This window comes from Sphaeramia orbicularis, chromosome 20 (genome assembly GCF_902148855.1).
Source record: "Sphaeramia orbicularis chromosome 20, fSphaOr1.1, whole genome shotgun sequence".
NCBI lineage: Eukaryota > Metazoa > Chordata > Actinopteri > Kurtiformes > Apogonidae > Sphaeramia > Sphaeramia orbicularis.
Genome location: NC_043976.1, coordinates 41,232,908 through 41,254,339, shown reverse-complemented (window position 1 = coordinate 41,254,339; position 21,432 = coordinate 41,232,908). Strand labels below are relative to the sequence as shown.

The following is a 21,432-nucleotide window of genomic DNA, read 5'->3' as shown; positions in this document are numbered from 1 at the left end:
AAGAAAAAGAAGAACACTCCTTTTGTATCGGGGGAGGCCGAGAGGCGTCACCCCCTCAGGTTTACACAGACAAGAGACTGGCAGATACATCACTGAAGTTTGTTTCTGTTTACTTTTTTCTTTTAGGGGGATTTTACTCGTTTTCTTGGTTTTGTTGGAGCTTTGACATGCTGGGGGGGACGGGGGGGGGACCTCAGGGGCTCCTCAAACCCAAACCAAGGCCATGCTGGAAGCGGTATGGCTGCTAGAGGGACGACCTAAACCGGATTGGTATCTACAGGGGCAAACCCTCCCCTCCCGCTGCTTTAACAACTCAAAAACTGCCCCCCTCCCCCTCCCCCTCCCTTCCCTCTAAAAGGCTTTAAACCTGCTATGTTCAGTCTAAAGAATATAAAAAATAATCATACAAAAGCTGAATCCCGGTGTTATTTCAACATTCAGGAATGTGAGTGGCAACACTTTGAAGGCAAAAATAAGCAGGAATGAGCAACTGACGGGTATTTTTTAAGTCGTTTTATATAAAGTCGATTGTTACCAAACAAAACCTCAGTGATCAGGCAGAGGACCAGGCAGACGACTGCATGGAACATTCCCAACAGCAATGGAAGGAAAGGGGAGAGAGAGAGAGAGAGAGAAATCAACAGATCAATGATGAGAGAATCACAACAGAATGATTGAGGTTGTCTGTGAAGGCCGACGCTTTGGTGACAGAACCAATGAGAATGCAAGAGACTGGTTGTGGGTGGTGCTTGTTGCCTGGGCAGCAAAGTCCGTCTCCCTATTTGTTGGCCAAGACCTTGGTAGCGATAGCACATTCCTCCCCCATGGCACTGATCACGGTGACCTGAAACACAGCATGTCCGAGTCAATCATGTGAAACTGGACACGGGACGGAACCCCGGTATTTAGAACGGGGGTGTCAAACGTACGACCTGTGGGCCAAAACCGGCCGCCTGAGGGTCCGAGCCGGCCCACGGGATGAATTTGTGAAATGCAAAAATGCCACTGAAGGCGTCAGCGATCGAGGACGTTCAAATCATTTCAGTCCAATATGATCTTGAATGGGTCGGACCAGTGACATAATAGCTGCAAACTTTTCAGTTTTAGAGTAAAATGACTTCTTTAAAAATGTGAATAAACTGAAATCTATCAAAAAAATAAGTACAACTTTAATATTACACCTGAGTTCATCATTTACACAGGTACATATAACTTTCAGATCACAGTGGATCTACAAATACAAAACATTTTGTAACAGGCTGAATATTGGTCAAATTTAACATTTTTCTCAAGACATTTCTGGTTATTCACATGTTTGGTTGAAGGACAGTTTGTACATGCACACATTTTGATGTAATTTTATTTTTACACTAAATGTAGTTGTCATTATTTATGGGTTATTATAATGGTATTTGACTGGTTCTGACCCACTTCAGATCATATTGGTCTGAATGTGGAACCTGAACTAAAATGATTTGAACATCCTTGATTGTTGTTGATCTTCAGTGTCCACCAGAGGGCTGGATCGGACCCTTTGGTGGGCTGTAAAAGTTTAGCCAATAAAAGATACTCTGATATTAACAATCAAGGATGTCAAACTCATTTTAGTTCAGGTTCCACATTCAGACCAATATGATCTAAAGTAAAGTAACAATTAATGACCACTTTCTAAAGTGGTCATTAATTCTAAAACTTGAACTCTACTACACCTGTTACTAAATGTTTTGTGCCTTTGCAGATCTGAAATGTTTGTCCTCATACAATATTAGCAAAAAAAAAACCTTCAAGTATTAATGACCAGCGATTTTAATAAACAGGAAAATGTAAAAGGGTCAAAAATGTCAAATTAACATCTAAAAACACACTTTACCAAACTGACTTTAAATTTAGAAATTGCAATGAAACCTACTGGCTGTTTAAGAAAATAAAATGTTGTTGCTGATAATTGAATGTTTTTGTGTCTAAATCAAACTCTTCCAAATGTTTGACTTAACCTTTCACGGTAAAAATATAAGGTTTTGAAATTAAAATGCATCATTTTTCTATGGAATTCAAATGCACATGTGTAAATCGTCAACAATGTTAGACCTGCTCTTAGAAATGTCAGGTTGTTCGTATTTGTTCAGATTAATCACTTTTTGTGGAATAATAGTTTGTAAATGTAAACAGTTTCATGATTTAAACAGAAAACCTTGGAGTTCTGTGATAATTTGAGGTACAATAAGCAGCTGTTAGTGTTAAAAACAGAATTTAATAAAGCTTAATGTTAATGCTTGTATTTTAGTTTGTGTGCAGATTTGGGGAGGGGCTTAGCAGCGCCGTGAACTGAGACACTCACCATGAACTCATCACCAGCCTCAAACTTTGCCTCGATTTCTTTTCCGACCTCATTGTCAGGGACGCGCAGGTCCTCTCTGATGTCGCCGTTGTCGCCCATCAAGCACATGAAGCTGTCGTTGATGTTGATCAGCTGGAGGGAGGAGACATCGGTTACATGACCTGACAGGTAAAGCCCCGCCCCCTCTGTTAAACACCTGAATTTTAACCATTTCAGACACAGAACATCAATACTTTAAACACTGCTGTTGTCACGTTACTGTCCAGACATGGACATAAGACAGGATGTCCACAGGTATCCAACATGTCAATTAAAGGTGATAAAAAAAAAAAAAAACAAAAACCCCAAACAAACGAACACAACTTAGGCAAATCTATGTTACGTGTAGGTTTAAGGACTGATGTTTCACCAACTTCTAAATCCAAACATAAGACGACAGTTAAAGATTCAATGATTTACAACTTTAACCCTTAGGTCTTCCTCGGATATTGTTGTACATTTTCTTTTTCATTTTTTAAGAATCTTGAATCGAAGAATTTCATGCATCAACCTATGATGGGAAAATAGCTGAAACTGGTGGAATACAGTAAAAATATCACTCTTTTTCTTCTAAAAATGCTGACAGAATGTACGGTTATAAAGTGTAACTGCAATGAGATTAAAAAATGTGGTTCTAATGGAAGTCAGTGCAGTATTTTTGTCCATGAGGGAAACCAGAAGGAGTATCTGACATCACAAAAAATACTAATGCATGTCAAATCAATGATGCTCATCTTTGACATATCCAAGGCTCTAATTACAACCAATGTTCCACCCACCTAATATTTATTACATGGAAAATAATTCATTTGTGTTATTTTTTGTAATAAATCATTCGGAATTCAAATAAATCAAACTGGCATCTAAAGCAAGGTTATAATAGTTTTGGATTTTTCGTTGTAGTTTAGTTTTTTTTTTTCTTTAATTCAGTTAGTTTTAATAAGTTTCTAGCGCAGGTTTGCTATTTTTTATTAGTTTTCATTTTTTTCTCAAAATGTTTAGTTTTAGTTTGTTTTTTAATGTTTTCTCTTCCTCGCCATCGTATTCAAATAAATCCCAGACAGGACTCCGCTGCTTCCTCCCAACTTGAGTCTCCATGTTTCCAGGTAGAGTGGGGACCAGAAGACGACTCTAAACCACAAGTGATGAGAAGTGCCATATGGTGCCGCCAGCTAAAATTGCTCGAGCAAAATAAATTGATTTCATATCAATCCGACATTGACAAAAATGAAGGGAATTTTATCCATAACTTAATACGTTTTGGTTAGTTCTGTAAGCACACAATACAGTTTCAGTTATCGTTTTTTCTTTTAATTATAGTTTTTATTTCTTTCAGTTAACAAAAACATTTTTTCAGTTCTAGTTTTCATCATTTTGTTTATTTTTGTTAATGATAATAACCTTGATCTAAAGGGTGAAATCCTGAAAATTGTTAAATGTTTGGTAGTTCTGAGCAGGGCGTAAGTTGTTTAAAAGATTTATTAAAAAAAAAAGAAAGCAAAAATAAATACAGATGTATGATGAGGTGGGTGTAAGGTTTAATCCAAGAGCTTGATTAGTTTTGATTTAACCATTTCAAAACCTTATTTAACAGAACGAGTATTAAATGGAAAGTGTTTTAGTCAGGACTCTCTACTCAGGAGACTCTTCCAGTGCAGTTCTAACCATTAACATGACAGAATTAATTCCCCAGAGTAGAGACCAGGACATCGAAATGCTGGCCATCACCGGCACACAGAGCCCGCCTACTTCCTGTCTAGTATTCAAATCAATAACTTAAAGAGGAGTTACTCAAAAACCTACAAACATTCTTAGAATGAAAAATAAAATTAATTGTGGATTCTGATATTAGATAACGTTCCTCGTGATTGTATTGTTGTATCTGGTTTGACTTGCAGCTGGTGAATTCATCCGTTTCATTAATTCTACTCCTCCCAGTATCAGTAACTGTCAAATTCCTTAAAGCAGGAGGAGGCGTAGCAACGATCGACCACCTGACCTGTTCATTGACAAAATTCAACCAAAAGCCTTAATCTGAGTCTCAGACTGGATAACACACACTTCTACTCTGTCTCATTCTCAGATTTACTCAATGTTCTGACAAATCGATTGGTGACGACAGAATCGTGGTGGGAGGGTAAATGGCCGCTTTCCTGTCTACGCCACTTCAAAATTAAATTTAATTGGCTTTTCAAACCGAACATCAAGTCAGATGGCGAAGAAAATTCTGTGAAGTTTACCCACAATCCTCTGCTGTCTGATCATTTTAATAACTGTCGAGTTCACATTTATGAACCAAAGTGCAGAGAAATACAATTTTATCCTACAATGTCGTTACCAAGTTTAAAGACATGATTATTTACTTCTAAAGGCATCGATCAATACATCAGAGCAGATATTCAACCTCAGCTCCTCATCACATCAGGTTATTCACATATTTGTGACTACTTTGGCAGTAATTGTGAATATGAACTTTCTTGTAATTCATAGTCCATGTTTACATTCTGTCATGTCCTGTCTGCACTTTATCCATTTTACCGCCATATTATATATATATATATATATATATATATATATATATATACATACACACACACACATACATATACACACACACACCTCATAGATTCACATGTTATTTATTGTAAATTGTTATTTGTTACATTTTCTTTGTTTTCCTTCATGTCTTTGGTTGTTTACAGTGTTGTATAATCCTGCTGCTCATGTGTCTTTAAATTGCCTGATGGGGACAAATTCAGATTTCTGAATTGAATATAAAAAAGTTTTATAATGCAAAAACCACACTAATCTTCCATGATATAAAAAAAACAACAACAGGAACAATCCCAGGTTTCGTTTGAGCCCTGTAGAACCCTCCATCCCTGTACACCTCACATCCCATGACTGGATTAAATAACATCTTCAATATTTGAACACTTTCAGAGCTAGCCACAGCCATCTCATCAAAATAATTCACGCCCAATTAGACAACTAAGGGCGTTTTCAGACTGGTATCTGGATCCATGCTGTATTTTGGCTACGCTCACACCTTTCCTGCAGATGTGTTCACAAGCACATACTGCGGCCCGAGAACGAGTGGGTGTTACAGGGCTGAAGCAGTAGGTGGCGGTGTGGAGGGAATTCTGTAGCTATCCAACAAACACGAAAGTGACAAACCCTTACATCATCAACCAAGCGACTGTTCTGTTCACAGGTAATACTTTTCTGTTAGCCTGTTTGAGACAAAGAAGAGCGACCTTCTTGTCCCTGATATATCACTAAGTGGTTCGGCTGATAAGGCGAGCTTGTGCGAGGCTTTTTCAGGAGACAAAAGGAGTGCCACCTATGGTGATTGGGTCATTTCTGTAGTCAGAGCGGTGATTAGGTCACGTCTGGTCTCGGGTACGGATCGCTTTCACACGGCAACGTTCCATACTGGAGTCCATGCTGTCCATACCCGGGACTACCTTCTCAGTTAGACTCTGGTACGGTCCTCATGTTTACATTCACACTGATAAATGTAAGTGGACTTTGGGGTCCAACGTATTCAGCTACCCGGTGTGAAAACACCCCAAGATATTTCCTTTAAATGACCTTTCTCTATGCGATTTAATAAACCTATTAAGAGGCTATGTAACACAGGCCTTTAAAGCCAACAATTAAACCCAGTGTAACAAAATGTACTTCTGAACCAGGTGTTGACGCCGACTACGACCAAATTCTTTTTACTTCTTTCTAAAATCCTTAAAAAAAAGCAGTTGTAAATCAGTTCCTCTCCTGCCTGCACATGAATGATCTGTTTGAAGAGTTTCAGTCAGCATTTAGACAATGCCGCAGCACCGGTTAAAGCTATTAAAGATCTCACGAGGATATGGGATTGATAACAGATATTTTATTATAGATATTAGAACAATCTATTGGGATTAAACAGACCACACCAAGCTGGATTAATTCACCCCTTAAAGATCCAGTTTGTACATTATTAGTCATTTATCTGCACCAGGGGTACTAATGGTGTCCCACAGGGTTCAGTGTTCGGACCACACTTTTTCACTAAGTGCTATTAGGCGACATAAGGGAATATGGCCTAAATTTCCACTTCTATGCTAATCAGACCATAAAACAATTCAGTACAACTTCCAGCATACCTAAAAAATCTGGACGACTCATACTTTCCTGTAACTGAGTTCAAGACCAAAGTTATTGTATTTGGCCCAAAAACAACACTTACATAATGTGGTTGATATTTTTTTGGCATCCCGTACATCTGTGGGGAACCTGGGAGTTGTTTTAGATGAGGACTTATGTAGTACACATTAAACAAGTGTCCAGGATGGCCTTTTTGAATATGCGCAATACTGACAAAATTAGGAACGTCCTGTCCTAAAGTTAGTCTGTGCATTTCTCACATCTAGGTTCTACTGTAACGCCCCGCCATTAAAATGTCAAATTCTCCAAATAAGGCCTCCAGTTAACTCAGTACTGCAGCGTGAATACTAACAGGAGGAAAAACATCACATCCAATATCAGCTTCACTTCCCTCACTTCCTGTAAATTCTAGAATTCAAAATCCTTCTGTTAACTTACAAATAAACAGATCCAATCAGAGTGCAGGTTTACTTGCAGTTCCTAGAGTTAGACTCATAGTGTAGTTAGAGCTGGCTTTTGTAATCCTGAGCCACACCTTTGTTTCAACTGCATAGTCCTGGGCCTCCCATGGTGCACCTCTCTTCTCTCCATGTATTATAGATGTCTGTTATAACTTTGTCCTTTCTCATAGTTCTTTCTCCCCTCTCTTGTTACTTTCTCCACATAGCTCTAGTTCCATTTGTGAACTCCATCTTGTCCAGTGATTGCGCTCTTTCCTTTCATCGTTCTGTCCACTACCAGAGTCAAGGAAGAGGTTTTTCCTTCTGTAAAAGAACTTTGTCCTCCTCACTGTCTCCTTGGGCTTGTTCCTGAAGGCTTTGTTGGGTTTCCAGTGCCTATAAGTATTTTAATGCCCTGAGAATCATATTATGACAGGTGCTATATAAATAAAAATGAGTTCTTGATGTCATCACTAAAATATACAGCAAAAGTATGAAATAAAATAAGATATGGTGATTGTGTCATAATGGTGATGAACCTATACAGAACTATAGAGTCCAAGGCATCCATCTGGATCTGCAGACGCCTTGTGTTTATACCATCCATCAACTGGACACATATTTAGGCCCTTCAAGGACATACAAGTCCTGAGTATGTGGAAGTAGTTGGTACATTAATTTCCTTACACTCACTTTATGTTAAAGGTACGAAAAGTGCTCATAAACACCTGTCTTAACTTGATCTAATTCACAGACACAGGACACTACTGAGCCAAAATTAGACTGTTTTTCAACCACTGTATGAGTCAGAGTTTGAGGCTCCCGCCCAACGACTGCAAACACACGGACGCCACCCGTCACATGCTCTCTCAAACATCAGCGCTGCCCTCGCACCTGTGTGAGAAGTTGGAGAGTGCATACCTGGTAGTCTATCCTCTTGATGTTGGGGACATCCATGTTGTGGGTGGAGGGGCACATATCTTCATACTTCTTGTTGGTGAAGATGTCGATACCAACCAGGTTAACCTGCAACGCAACATTAGATTTACTGCACTGACAGCGTAGACAAAGCACTTAAGTGCACTTCTCCTGCAAAAGGTCAAAGTTTAGCATCTAACTAGACACCGTGATGCAGTGATTTAACACACTGGTCCCAGAATGTGCAGCATTTATTAAACTGAAGTCACAAGCAGGGAACCTCTAATTTATGACCATGATAAGTGGGGTGATCAATAAAAATGCTCCTCCATCAGAGAACAGGTGCAAAGTCACAGTTTGAAGATTTATGTCCAAACAAACCGCATTTTTCATTTGATGCCCCACAGAAGGGCAAAGTACAGCCCACGTGGGAACACCCGACTGTTTAAAGAAGAAGATAAGGAGGCTGTGCAGCACACTTCAGACCAGCCTGAAATCTGAGAGGCTCAAGGCGCCAACCGAGCCCCAGGCAAGGTTACAGTTGACAAAAACCAGTGAAAAAAAACAGACACTAAGTGTGGGAAAACATGTTCAATAACTGAATGAAAAATGAGGTTTTACAGAAAATGTGCCTCAAAGTGCATGGTATACTTACAAAAACTAAGCCTACTGAGAACTCTCCTCTTTTGTGTTTGTCCAGTTATTGTGGATGGTTGTTCTGAGTGAACATTTAAAAACAATGGGTGAGTTCATTGTCACTTTGTCCTTTTTGATATAAACCATTAGAAAAACACCAGGGTTGTGATGTTTAAAGTTTATCTAGATGACAAAATGTCTTGTTTCCAAACTCTGTACATTTGCTGATCTAAGGTACAGTGGGAAAAAACTGTTTCCTCCATTCCTATTTTTGTTGTTCAAAAGGAACAAGTTGATTATTTTAGTTCAAGACAGAACCTGAGGGCCTGCTCTTTTTCCTCCAGAATTATTTTCTTCTAATGGTGATTATACAGTTGTCATTTGTTTCAATTGGGACACTGTTTTCATTCCTCAAAGACTCATTTTAACTGTTAAATCAGTATCTGATACATTTTCTGGGATGTTATTGTTCCGTTTAAATCACACACTGCTGCAACCCTAGTTAAAACTAATATAGATCTTAGTATTGTCAAAAAATACAGACTCAACTCAACAGCAAACTCACTTTCAAAATGTAATTGAAACTGAAGGGAAATCAATGAAAAGGATCCAAATTAGCTTTCCTCTGCTGCTGATGTGTCTCTACTTTCATTTAAAGCTGCATCATCGTGTCAAGCTCATCTCTACCTTAGCGTGTCCGTGCTTGCCGGTCTTGGAGGTGGACATCTCCACAATTTTGCATGGACGTCCCTTCAGCACCACGTGGCCGTTCTTACGCAGAGCAGAGCACTGCATAGGGTAGGTGGCGGAGGCGCCAGACTCGGCGGTCTGGAAGTCAAGATCGGGATCTGCCATGGTGCGTTGGGTCAGGGGCGCTGCACAAGACAAACACATTTAGCCATGACAGTTCATCCTGAATGTGTACAAGTATCAATGAGGATTAACATTCATTTAAAATAGAGCACTGTGGATTTTCTGTCCAGTTCCTATGGAAACTGGAACAATGGTATCATCACAAAAACTAATGTCTGGACAGTGAAATCTGATTGCAGAGACTCAGCCAATGTATGAAAAAGATGTTTTTAATCCCTTATATACACACACAACACATGGTTCTTTATTGAACAAATGGAGAACAATTAAAGGGCTGTTAATGACCATCACCTTTTACTACAGGTGATAGAAGAGGTGACCCTACTTTGCTACATAGTCCACTTTGTACTTGGATGCTAAAAGAATGTAGTTGCACAATTACATTTTTTAGTGACTAACTATAATTATACATTAGAGTTACAATGAGTATGGAACAACTGATGGTCAGTTAGTTAAAAAAGGTTCACTTCTTTTAGTTAAAAATAAATTCTTGCTCCTCACATGGCTGATAAACGAGTCAACTTTGTTTACTGCATTTCATTCTCATGTTTAAACTAGTCATTTGACAAGGTCCTGATTCAGAGTGCCCGTTGAAATTATTACAATTACATTAAAGAACTTTTTTTTCTCCAGATCCGTCAGAAACAGTTCGGATGACTTGGGCTGACTCAAACATTCTTCTGTTAATGGCAGTGGCTCTAATGACACTTTAATGGCCGGTCTCCCCTTGCAGACGCTTCAACCTCTCGCATCAGTTACAGCGTTAATAACTATCGCGGGATTTGGGTAAAAGTGCTTAATTTGTCATTTCACGCCAAAACCTTTGTTAAGGTGAACTAACAGAATTTTCATCGATGTATATCCAGTCAGGCCGAAACGTGGAACTACGGAGAAACTCAACACGAGGCTACCCAACTTCGTATTCACGACGGTCTTCTACGCTAGCAAACATCAACTTCCCCTGAACTTCACGACGGATTAAAAGTAGGATTAGCGGATTAAATTACACAACAATCCTGACACTAAAGCACTAGTTTTAGTTAAATGTAAAATGGGTGATTCGGTCACATGGCATTATTAGATTAGCTAGCTGTGATGTAAGTTAGCCGGCCCGGAGTTTACGTTAAAAAGTGCAAGATAACGGTACAAAGCCAGCTAACAATAACCACATAAGATCCGCCAACAAAAATGACGGAAAATGTACCGTCGGCGCGTTTCCAGGTGAAGAAATGTAGAGGATTGCATTAATGTTAAGTCAATGTACAGTTTTTAACTCTGTAATTCTCGCTGCGTCTTCTCAAACAGCGCATTCCGTTATGCATTAGCTAGCCTGACGCGAAGCTAACGTAGCTAAGCCTTCATTCAACGCTGTAGCAATTTAAGCAGCTAATACAGGCACAATCTAAGTTTTATTTGAGAGTTTTAAGTAGCAGGAGACCGATGGACCGGAGAGTCCCACCACGAAGTTATAGTTGAGGTGTTATTGAAGACAGAGGGTGACACGCCGCTTCCACCGACCGCGCCGCTGAAGGCCGCATGTCCCTTTGATTCCGCCTGGTAACGTTAGCTCGAGCACGGGCACCCACACCCAGCCCTGCCACCGACTGTACCCACCGAGAAACACGATAACTACCTCCACACTTTTCCAAAGTGATACACCGGTAACTCTGTCTTCCCGAAGCCGGTAATAAGGCTCTTAAATGCCGTTAAGTGCTCCGTTTTTCCCCCCTGAGGCAGAAACACGCGCCATGCCACACTTACCTTCCAAGAAAAAGAGGACCGAGAGTGCGCAGGCGCGTCCAACTTCACTGCAGCATCCGTAGAGGAAGAGAAGAGAAGAGGGAAGGGGCGGGGCTTATGCGTTTAGGGGGCAGACGGGCGCCATGTTGGAAATAAAGATGGCGGCTGACGCTGCTCAGTTAAAGAAAGGATTACATCTGCATGTGTGTTTATTTTAATTTAGTTAATTATCAACCATGAAAATATGCAGAGAGCATTGAAACAGGTGACATTATTCTCACCATTAATGACACTTGTTCTCACTGTTTTAGATATTTAAATATTATTGATGAAAACAGTTAACAGCTGTTAAAAACAACACATCTTTCTGAATAAAAGTCATGGGACATTCCTGAATTAACCCATAAAAATTCTGTATAATTAAATAATCCATGCACAAAGTATTAACACATGTATTTCATGTGTAAATTATACTCAACCTGAGACAAAATGTAAATAGAGTTGGAAGAAAATGTGCCCAAAATATTCAAAATAACAAATAGATCTCAATCACCCCCGAAAATGACATCTCCCCCCCCCCCCCCCCATCTCATCCTCTCGATAACAAACTTGAAATAAATATAACCATTAAAATAAGTTTTGAATGCAATTTTTTGTATGAATCTGTTTATATGTCTCTTGTAATTGTTAAAACAATTTGTTTAATGATAAACATATTTTAAATAATAGTAATGATGCAATGAAGTTGTGTCCCACAGCATCCCTGCAACCCTGTTACTGAAATCTATGTATCATGGCAGAGGAAGAGGAAAAACAATGAGTCACGACACAGAGGAAATTACATCATCATTTCTTTATTTAATAATAAAACTCTGTGATTGACATTAATAGTTACATTACATTTCACAGCATCTATTTCTGAAAACTATTATAATAATATTCATTTTCCTGTTGTAACACTGTTACTGTAGTTAGAAAAACAGAGTGACCAAATCCACTTTGTGGTCTTCTTGACATGTTTATGTATCATTCCTGGGGTCCACAGTTTTTATTTTTGTCATTTATATTGTAATCTTCAGTCAAGTCATGTATAATTCAACTGTGTTAGTTTGTGTAATGCTGTTACCCCAGTTTCAACCCTGTTACAATGTCTTTTTATTTATTTATTTTTTTAATTATGATAAGTCTTATCTGAAATTAAATAATTATTCGATGTGAATATGACTGTCTTCACTTAATGGTACAGGCTGGTACTTTTCAGGTTCTGAGTATTCGATGTTTCTTCTTTATGTTCTTTTAAACATAAACTGAGACCAGGTCCTGGTTCCCAATATAGACGGTGTGGTCCTGTCTCTGGATATGAACTCTAAGAACAATGATTTAACATAATTACTCTGTCTTTTGTGGAAATATCACATTCATAAAGTGAGGTACCTTCACGTTTTCTAACTAAACACGTTAGGCATGTTATGACTATGAAAAACAAAACACTTTAAAGACATCCCATCTCTGAAGAAACACTGTGGATAATGTCTTCAGATAATTCTTGATCTGTATTTGTTTACGTCATTTATTTACTTATTTAGTATTTTTACCTTGAACCTTTAACAAGTGAGTTTTTTATGGAGTCAGATTATCAGGAGTTTGATTTACTGGACCGAGACGGTTTTTAAGAGTTTACAAGAAAATCACCACATAAAGAAACACTTGATCCTTGAAAAATCATCACATTTGTAGATTTTTCATTGGACACGGTAGGAGATAAAGAACTGTGAAAGGAACTAAAGCATCAGACAAATGTAGAGGACGAAACAGAAATATTTACTCTGAGATTAACCTTTAACTAATACAGTGAGGAGCTTCTTATTTATTTACCAACCATGTCAGACAGTAAACTGACTATTTATTGTCCTACATTAAGCAAAAAAAAGAACTAAAGATGTTAAAGACTGTCCAGTGTTTAATAAAACAAGGGAGGACAGTTGTGAACCATCATCTATAGGAGGTTTGGTGAAATTAAACTGTAATGATCCAACATTGTAAGTCATGTCTATATTTAATAGTGAAAATAAGAACATTTCTGCAAACAAAATATGAAGTGAACTAAAGGAATTGGGACTGAACCATCATGTAGCTTCAAGAAAACCAGAAGAAAAGTGAAGATAATAAGAAAAACAAGGCTTTGATTTACTGAAGAGCAAAAAAGACTGGACTGTTTCACTGGACAAAGGTCATGTGGTCTGATGAGTCCAGACTGACCCAGCTCTAGAGTGACGTGACAGGAGGATGATGTGATTACCCATCATGCCTAGTGCGTGCAGTCCAAGTCTGTGGGGGCGGAGTTATGATCTGGGGTTGCTTCAGTTGGTCAGATGTAGGTTCACAAAGTCTAAAAGATGCTAAAACTAAACTATTTGATGGTTAAACCAGACTTAAAGCAAACTAAACCAGACTAAAGGGTAGTAATTAAAGGCTGTGGCATTGTGTTAGCTTATTAACATGATGTCACAGTGAATGTGTGCTGTAATAGAAGCACAATGGTGGCCAACGAAACAGAGTACTGGACTTTATTTGAGTATTTCATTCAGTTCAGGTTCCACATACAGACTAATGTGATTTCAAGTGGGTTGGACCAGTGAAATACTATCATAATAACCCACAAATAACGACAACTTTGAATTGTTATTTTTTTTAGTGTAAAAAGGTTAAATTACATGAAAATATTTACATTTACAAATTGTCCTTTCACAAAAAATGTGACTAAATTGAACAAATATGAACAACCTGAAATGTCTAAAGAGAAATTGGTGTAATTGGACCAATATTCTGCTGTTATCAAATGTTTTGTGTATTTGTAGATCCACTGTGATCTGTATGTTATAATGTACATGTGGAAATAATAAACTGAGGCAGAATATTGGTAAAATTACACTTATTTTTCACAAGACGTTTCAGGTTGTTCAGGTTATTCACATTTTTCATGGAAGGATAGTTTATAATTGAAAACATTTCCATAATGCAATTTTATTTTTCTCTCTCAAACATAGACAAAAGTTTGTAACTGTCATTATTAGTTTTCATGTTATTATTTTACTGATCTGACCCACTTGAAAACATATTGGTCTGTATGTGGAACCTGAACTAAAATGACTTTAACAGCCCAGCAGTAAATGATTAAACCAGTTAATAAACCTGAATATTTCTTACTTTTGACCTGTTTTTAATAGTTAAATGTTGGTTTTACTTATTGACCTTCTTGGTATTTCTTGGAATACCGTGGCAGTGTGGAAATGCATGATGGGAATGTGCGTATATTAAAACCACAAAGACCACTGACCAAAAGCATCTACTGATCTAAACTGTTTAATACCTGTTGATCCACTAATCTTATCAATACATGTAAATAATTGGTGTAAAATACAGATATTCATCTTTTCATGGTCATCAGATATGACCCATTTAGATGTCCAGGGGCATCATAGTTACCGTGGAAACACCATCATCTTCTACAACATTGATTCACCAGTAAAACCCATAGAGTTGGATCAATGACAATGGATGGAGACATTTGTTTTTATGTTGAGTTAATGATGTACTTCGCTGAATCAGCCACACTTTTTTCAGTTTCCTCTGTTTTGATAAAAAAAACCCTTTGAATTTACTCTGAGCTTTAATGGACATCTACACGATCAGCGAGTTAAATACAGGAAAATACCTGATTTATACTGATAAAATGCCAAGTACAGAAGATAGTATTCTAATAAATGGTGATAAATCACTTAAGAAAGGTTAATTATAGAGGAAATTATATTTGGGAACTGACACAAAAGTATCACTGGGTCTTTATGGGTTAAATCAGTAGTTCTCAACCTTTTTCGGCTCCTGACCTCATTTTAACATCACAGATTTCTGCCGACCCCAGACATTCAAACCAGACTTTTTTTTTTTTTCGTTAAAATTAATTTGTTTTTGATCATGTAATAGTTTTCTATACTATGTTGCAAATAAACATTAATTTTAGACGCCATTTAGTCTATATAATGTATATTATTATGGATGGAAGCAGTAAATCCAGGTGTAGATTACTGCACAAAGTGAGAATTTGATTTTCCTTGGTCAGGATATGTACAGTCAGTCCAGCTGTGATTTACAAGGCTGACAATTAATACTGAACAAACAAGAACTCAAACTATGAATTATGAAAGAGCTGCAGCATCTGAAACTGACCACAATGAACATTTGACAGATAAACAGAACCACAATGCTGCAGTTTCAGCTTCAATCAATCAGTTTGTCATGACTTTTATGTTTTGTGATTGTCTCTCAACATATATTTTTCATTAGTACATTTTTTACTTCTTTAAAAAAATTGATCAGTTATTAGGAATTTCAGGCAACCCCATTTGAATTCCAGGTGACTCCATGTTGGGTCCTGACCCCAAGGTTGAAAAACACTGTGTTAAAGCTAAAGGCGTTCCAAAGACATATCCTACAGAGTGAGATTTGTTTCAGCCTGGTTGTCCATTTTCCTTTTTTGTCATCTGAAGTAAAAGGGACAATAATGCAAGAGATAAATTGGACACAGAAGGAGAAAATTAAGTGCATCATGGTAAATATGCCCCACTTTTGTCATATTTGAGTGAAAATCTGTTGTTGTTAAAGAAGAGAGCGATGCGGTGGCCATTGCTGTACAAGGAGAGGACATTTATTGTAGAATTTCCAACATCACAGATGTGCGTTACCAGATTGAGGTTGTCTTTTGACCGATTCCAGTGATTCAGACGAGGTGAAAACATACACTCACATGCATGTCACACACCTGTGCACACACACCTGCCCAGCGACACTCACAGACACACACGCCGACAGCCGTACGCACACACGTTCACAGTCTTGATACGTACAAAAATTGAAATACAAATACAAATAATACCACAATAAAAACATTGTATTTTTTTGTTTTTTAGAAATTCTTATAGCTATTTTCTCTATTCTGTAGAAAGACAGCTAAGCTTTTAATAAGTAACATTATTTTTTGTCTTTCTCTAAAATGATCAGTAAGATATCATCATAACGAAAATTCTTACAGTATATATATCTTTTATCTATGGTTTCCCAAACTGACCCTGCCTCCTCACCTTTATTCACAGGGTGCTGATTAACGCGAACATCCTGCACATGTAAAAGGCTTCAAAGTGGCATCGCTTACACCTATCGCATCCTTTTAGATCGATGAACATGGAAGGATTATCAAGTAAAAGACGAACCTCTCTCTCAAAGTCTCGTCGCTATCCTGCAAGCACCAGCGTTTAAGCCCCCGAAAAGTAAAAGAACAGATCTTCCTGCTGCGTTTAAGCATCAACAAAATGCCTAAAATATAAGATTAATGGGAAATGAGTAATAATCCAGAGTACAAGCCTAACTAATCTGACTGTGACGTTGTAGTTTTCATCTACAGTCGGACCAGCTCGTGTATTGCCTTAAACCTACAATTCATAACAAGTGATGACAGTAAAACATGTATGGCACCATGCAAATGTACAACTAAATAAACAGTGAAAAAACAGAGGGACTCGTGATCGGTTACCGAGATAAACCTTTGCAGTCAGTCGGAGAAAACGACAGATTTACAGACAAAAATCCAGACTGGTATTGTTTCCTCAGTCAGTCCTCAACGTCAGTGAGTATTTACACGAGTGCAGTGCACACAGAACGGCAGGACCCGGGAGGAGGTGGTCCAGGAGGTCCAGGCCCAGGAGATCCAGGAGGTCCACGTGGTCCAGGAGGTGGAAACTACTCTATGCCAGGTTCTTCTTGTGTGTTTACGATTTGTTATTGTGTTGCTGTTACAGCAATAATACAATATCTACAACCGTCGTTCCCCTTTCAGAAAACACCTACAGGACGCAGCGTCCACAGACGAACGGGGATGTGACACAAGACTGATTTGTTCAACGTGTGAGTGAAAATCCTTCCTGTCACCAGTGTCTGGAAATACAACTACATGTAGTTTGGAAGCTGCAAGAGAAAACACCAGAAACTGAAAATACAGCCCAGCCCTACCTTCTCCACATTCTCCTCTGAGTTTCAATAAAAAACTAAATACTAATATTTATGAGCTGTGGAAAAATGAAGAATAGATTGTAATTAAGATTCCCATTTCCTCTCAAACCTTTTCAACTGTAATATTCAGACGTTATTAAAGGAAATTTTCCCACAAGAACTGTAATTAAATAGATGTTATCTTAGTTTTTACTTGTGATGAAATAAAAGACTCAAATTATTTCTAAATAAGTAAATAAACATTGCTGTTTTGTAGCACTAACGATACAGAAGATCGGCCACATTCTGCATTAATTTAATAAACTAAGGCTCCAGAAACAAGTGTTTTCTCAAAATCCACTGATAGATAAGGTTAAATAAATTATGAACACGAATAAACATCTGAACTATTTTACCACCTGTTAGTTTCACTTAGCTTGCTAGCTTATGTTAGCTGATTTGACAGAAAAAGTATAAGTATTTGCAAAAACAGAATATTATATTTCATAACTACTAAAGCCAAAGTAAACATATTTTTTAATATCAGCGAGTGTTGCAAAGTAGTTTAACTTATTTCCAATTCAGTTAATTCATGTTTTTCTTTCTCTAATATATTATGCTAAAAGATTAGCAACATTTTCTTTATTAATAAATAATAATTTCATTAATAATAACTGTCTGAGGCTCAATATATGTGTTTTTCTCTAAATAAGCCCCAAGTCTTTTAGATTACTAAATAGAATTTAACCTTTAATGTAATTTCTCCTCAGTCTGACTGAACTGGCAAACTGCACTTGATAACACAACTGTTAGCTTGCTAGCTATCTTGGCTTCTGTTAACTCAATAGTAATTGTTAGCTATGTTGAGCTATCAAGCTAAAGTTAGAAGTATTTTACAACTATTAAAACCAGCAGTCATATTTATATTAATTCAACAGAATCTCAGAAAATGCTCAAAAGTAACAGGAAATAGAAATTTCACATGTGAAAGAAATGGAAATAACAGCAGCTAACATTAGCTAGCTGGCTAAATTTAACACTGGAATTATTCTGTATTTCATTTGCACCATATTATTTGATACTTGTAACAGAAGAAAAACGTCTTAAGTCAGTAACGCATGTGAACTGAGCTTTTCGTCACTATTGAAACTAAAGATAATTTTTTAAAATTAAATCTAGGAAATCTCTTTTATTAAATCTACCTCCAAGTACTGGTGACAGGAAGTAGTATTTTTGCACATGTGCAGAACAAATCATCTTCCTGGTAGATCAGTTAGTCACATGGCGACCATTTTTCCTTTCACGTCACAGCATGAAGCTCAGATGTTTTCAGATGGTTAACGTCATGTTAATGTGTTCCAGGTTAAAGGTCAAATAAACACTCAGCCGGCGTCGGAGGAAAATGGCCGCCATGTGACTCCAATCGAATCACCGTCCTGTGACGCTGCTTCTTTCAGGTGTTTTGGTCGTGGCCTTTCTAAAAGGGAAGAGACATACGTGGTGTTAGAGCAGCAGCACTCAGGTCGAGTGTTCACACTGCGAGCTGATCTGAGACCAGGACGGCATCGGGAAAACGGACGCCGCCGTTACGCTTTTGCTACAAGATCTCAGTCGACTAAACTCGCAGCCTGATGATTGTTTGCCTTCGCTGATCCGTCAAGGTGCAGTTTTACATCCATGTGAAGAAGACGTCCCAGTTCCTGCTCCGTAAATAATCCTCCTTAGATGGAACTTAACTATTGTATTTGACTGATTCCTAAAATAACAGATTTATTGATTGTTTTCATCTACTTCTGTTCAGACACATAATATTACAGTGGTTTATTCATGTTTAATGACAATGGAAAGGCCAAACTAAAAAAGTACGAGTGAAAACACGTACCTAGTGTTTCAGATTGGATTTAGATTCAGCGATACCTAATATTTGAGTTTTTTTTTAATTTTAAAATGGCAGGACGTTTCTCGTTTTGTTTCTGAACTCCACAAATGTTTTCTATGGCTTATGGTTGCACATTTTTGCTACAAAAACACTCAACTTTCCAACCAATTTCCTGAATGAATGAGGCTTTAACGTGGAGCGAAGGCCAAACAAAGGAAACATTTAACACTTTCATGCATGAATTATTATAAAACTGAATGGGCTCATTACTCCCAAACAAATAATGTGTCCAATTGGATTATTTTGAGTGAGATACATATATTACAGTCGACTGTTTGCTTAAGTACCACTTTGATGAGAAATATATTTTTTTAGCATTGGATTCCAACAGTCGATTTCCATAAAGATAATGTTGGATTTATTAAGGAAAACAAAATAAATGTAACTGTAGTGGATGGTAAAAGCAATAATCTGAAGAGAACAGATTTTGTACAATGTGAAAAGAAAGATTCCTGTTTCCTCTCAAACCACTTCAATTACAATATTCAGAGGTTATTAAGGATTTTTTTTTTTTTTTTAACCCAAGAACTATAATTAAATGTAACTAAATAATGCTATCTTTGGCTTACTTGTGATTAAATAAAAGACTCCAATTATTTCTCATTGGCTAAATAAACATTGTTCTTTTGTAGAGTGACCATTACATGATGCTAGGTTTTCCACATTTTGTTTTAATTAAATTAACTAAAGCTCTAGAAACATGTGTTTTCTTAAAAAACCGCACATCTTTAAGGTTTTTCAAACATTTATGAACATAAACATCAATGAATATCTGAATTATTTTACAGCCTAATGTTAGCATCAGTTAGTTTGCTAGCTTATGCTAGCTGGTTTGACAGAAAAAGTACAAGTATTTGCAAAAATAGAATATATTTCAAAAATACTAAAACCAAAGGAAAAGAGACAGGTGTAAAGTATTTTAATTAAACTTATTTCTAATTTCTAACCTTTTAAGGTAACAATTTAACATCTGTCTAGGGACTGCAGATGAAAAATAGCCATTATGCTAACTCTGGTGCATTTACAGCAATGTCAATTAATGTACAATGTCCCTGTTAAATAAACCAATAAATACGTACAATTAATTCATCTTTTTCTTTAACATGTGATGCTAAATAAATACGTTAGCTAAGTATATAATAATTTAACTAATAATAACTGTTCAAGGCAGGTAAGATAATTTAGAACCAAACAATCCATGTAGTAAATTTGGTTTTGGCTGCTTGTGAGTAATTATAGTCAATAATATAGTTTTAACTGAATCTTAAATAACACCATGCATGAAAGGGTTAATCTGTTTTTTTGTGGACGCCCCAACGTCCAGCAGGTGCAGATCCTTTATACTGAAACATTTGTGGTAAAAGTGTCTAAAAATCTGCTGCTACGTTTTAAAGCCGGCAACGTTGACCCAACGCAGGCGTCTGATTGGCTGCGACGGACGACTCGCAGTGTGAACACCCTGTAGGATTTCGGTTTATGTGCTACACAGAGAGCTTGTCCTCGAAGGCTACTCGGCAGGATGTCGGCGTCCATTAAAGTGCAACCGTCGAGGCCGAGGCGTCGTCCACCCATAGTGGGTGGACTCGGGCAGGTCTGCGGCGCCCCCTACGGTCGGACGGTGGAACTCGTCCTGCAGCAGCTTGTTGTTTTTTCCTCCATAAAACACACACACACCCACTCACACACACTCACACACACACTGTCCTCCCGTCCGTCTGTCCGGATGATGGCGGTGTCCAGACCGGAGAAGAGGAGGATTGTGGGTAACAGGAGAGGAGGTTACCAGTTCATCATGGAGCTCCTGTTGAGGGTCATGAAGAAGACCTGACTGCTGCCTCCAGAGCGAACCGAGGCGAAGAAAACCTGCAGGAACGAACGAGACGACGCATCAGTCACTTTACTCAACAACGCTGCTCAGATTATGGTGAATGATATCAGGTTTAATCTGTGGTCTCTTTTACCACTGTGTGTTGTGTCCTATTGTTTTATGCATATTTATGGTACTTGACTAACCTGTTTCTATCTTTTAATTTTACATCATACTTTTAGATGTAAAGCACTTTGGGCTTCTCTATGTTGTTGTAAAGTGCTATATAAATAAACTCTGATTTGATTTGTTTTGAATGAATAAAAATGATTTTTCTCAACATTTTGACGTTGATTGTCAAACTTTTTCTATCGCCCAGCCCCCAACATAATAATGGTTCAAGTATAACATTAATTGAAAGAAACATTAATATTATAACCATTCTTTTTGCTTTTCTTTGAATAATTTGTTGTGCACATTTAAAGAAAAATTAAAATGTTGCTTAAACAAT

The 21,432-nt window shown here is 37.6% G+C and overlaps 2 protein-coding genes across 6 annotated transcripts in view; both read right to left on the bottom strand.

Moving 5' to 3' along the window:
* Nucleotides 1-108: 108 nt before the first annotated feature.
* On the bottom strand, nucleotides 109-11,175 carry eif5a (eukaryotic translation initiation factor 5A). Its single transcript, XM_030123444.1, has 5 exons — nucleotides 11,155-11,175; nucleotides 9,208-9,395; nucleotides 7,888-7,992; nucleotides 2,339-2,470; nucleotides 109-844 (listed from the first exon to the last, which is right to left on the bottom strand). The coding sequence occupies exons 2-5, from the start codon at nucleotides 9,373-9,375 to the stop codon at nucleotides 779-781; spliced, it is 471 nt and encodes a 156-aa protein (XP_029979304.1). The 5' UTR covers nucleotides 9,376-9,395; nucleotides 11,155-11,175; the 3' UTR covers nucleotides 109-778.
* Nucleotides 11,176-18,377: 7,202 nt separating this feature from the next.
* Nucleotides 18,378-21,432, bottom strand: part of tnikb (TRAF2 and NCK interacting kinase b) — a 71,636-nt gene continuing 68,581 nt past the window's right edge. For all 5 annotated transcript variants that reach the window (XM_030123370.1, XM_030123371.1, XM_030123367.1 and 2 more), the window contains one exon: nucleotides 18,378-20,977. In XM_030123370.1, coding sequence (XP_029979230.1) covers nucleotides 20,894-20,977 — 84 coding nt within the window. In that variant the 3' untranslated portion in view covers nucleotides 18,378-20,893. The remainder of the gene's footprint in view (nucleotides 20,978-21,432) is intronic.

Excerpts from the sequence above, each read along its gene's own strand:
- eif5a (XM_030123444.1), bottom strand. The coding sequence starts at position 9,375 with ATGGCAGATCCCGATCTTGACTTCCAGACCGCCGAGTCTGGCGCCTCC. Across the intron at positions 7,993-9,207 it reads GCAAGCACGGACACGCTAAG|GTTAACCTGGTTGGTATCGA; the intron begins GTAGAGATGAGC and ends GTTGCGTTGCAG. Across the intron at positions 2,471-7,887 it reads TCAAGAGGATAGACTACCAG|CTGATCAACATCAACGACAG; the intron begins GTATGCACTCTC and ends TCCTCCCTCCAG.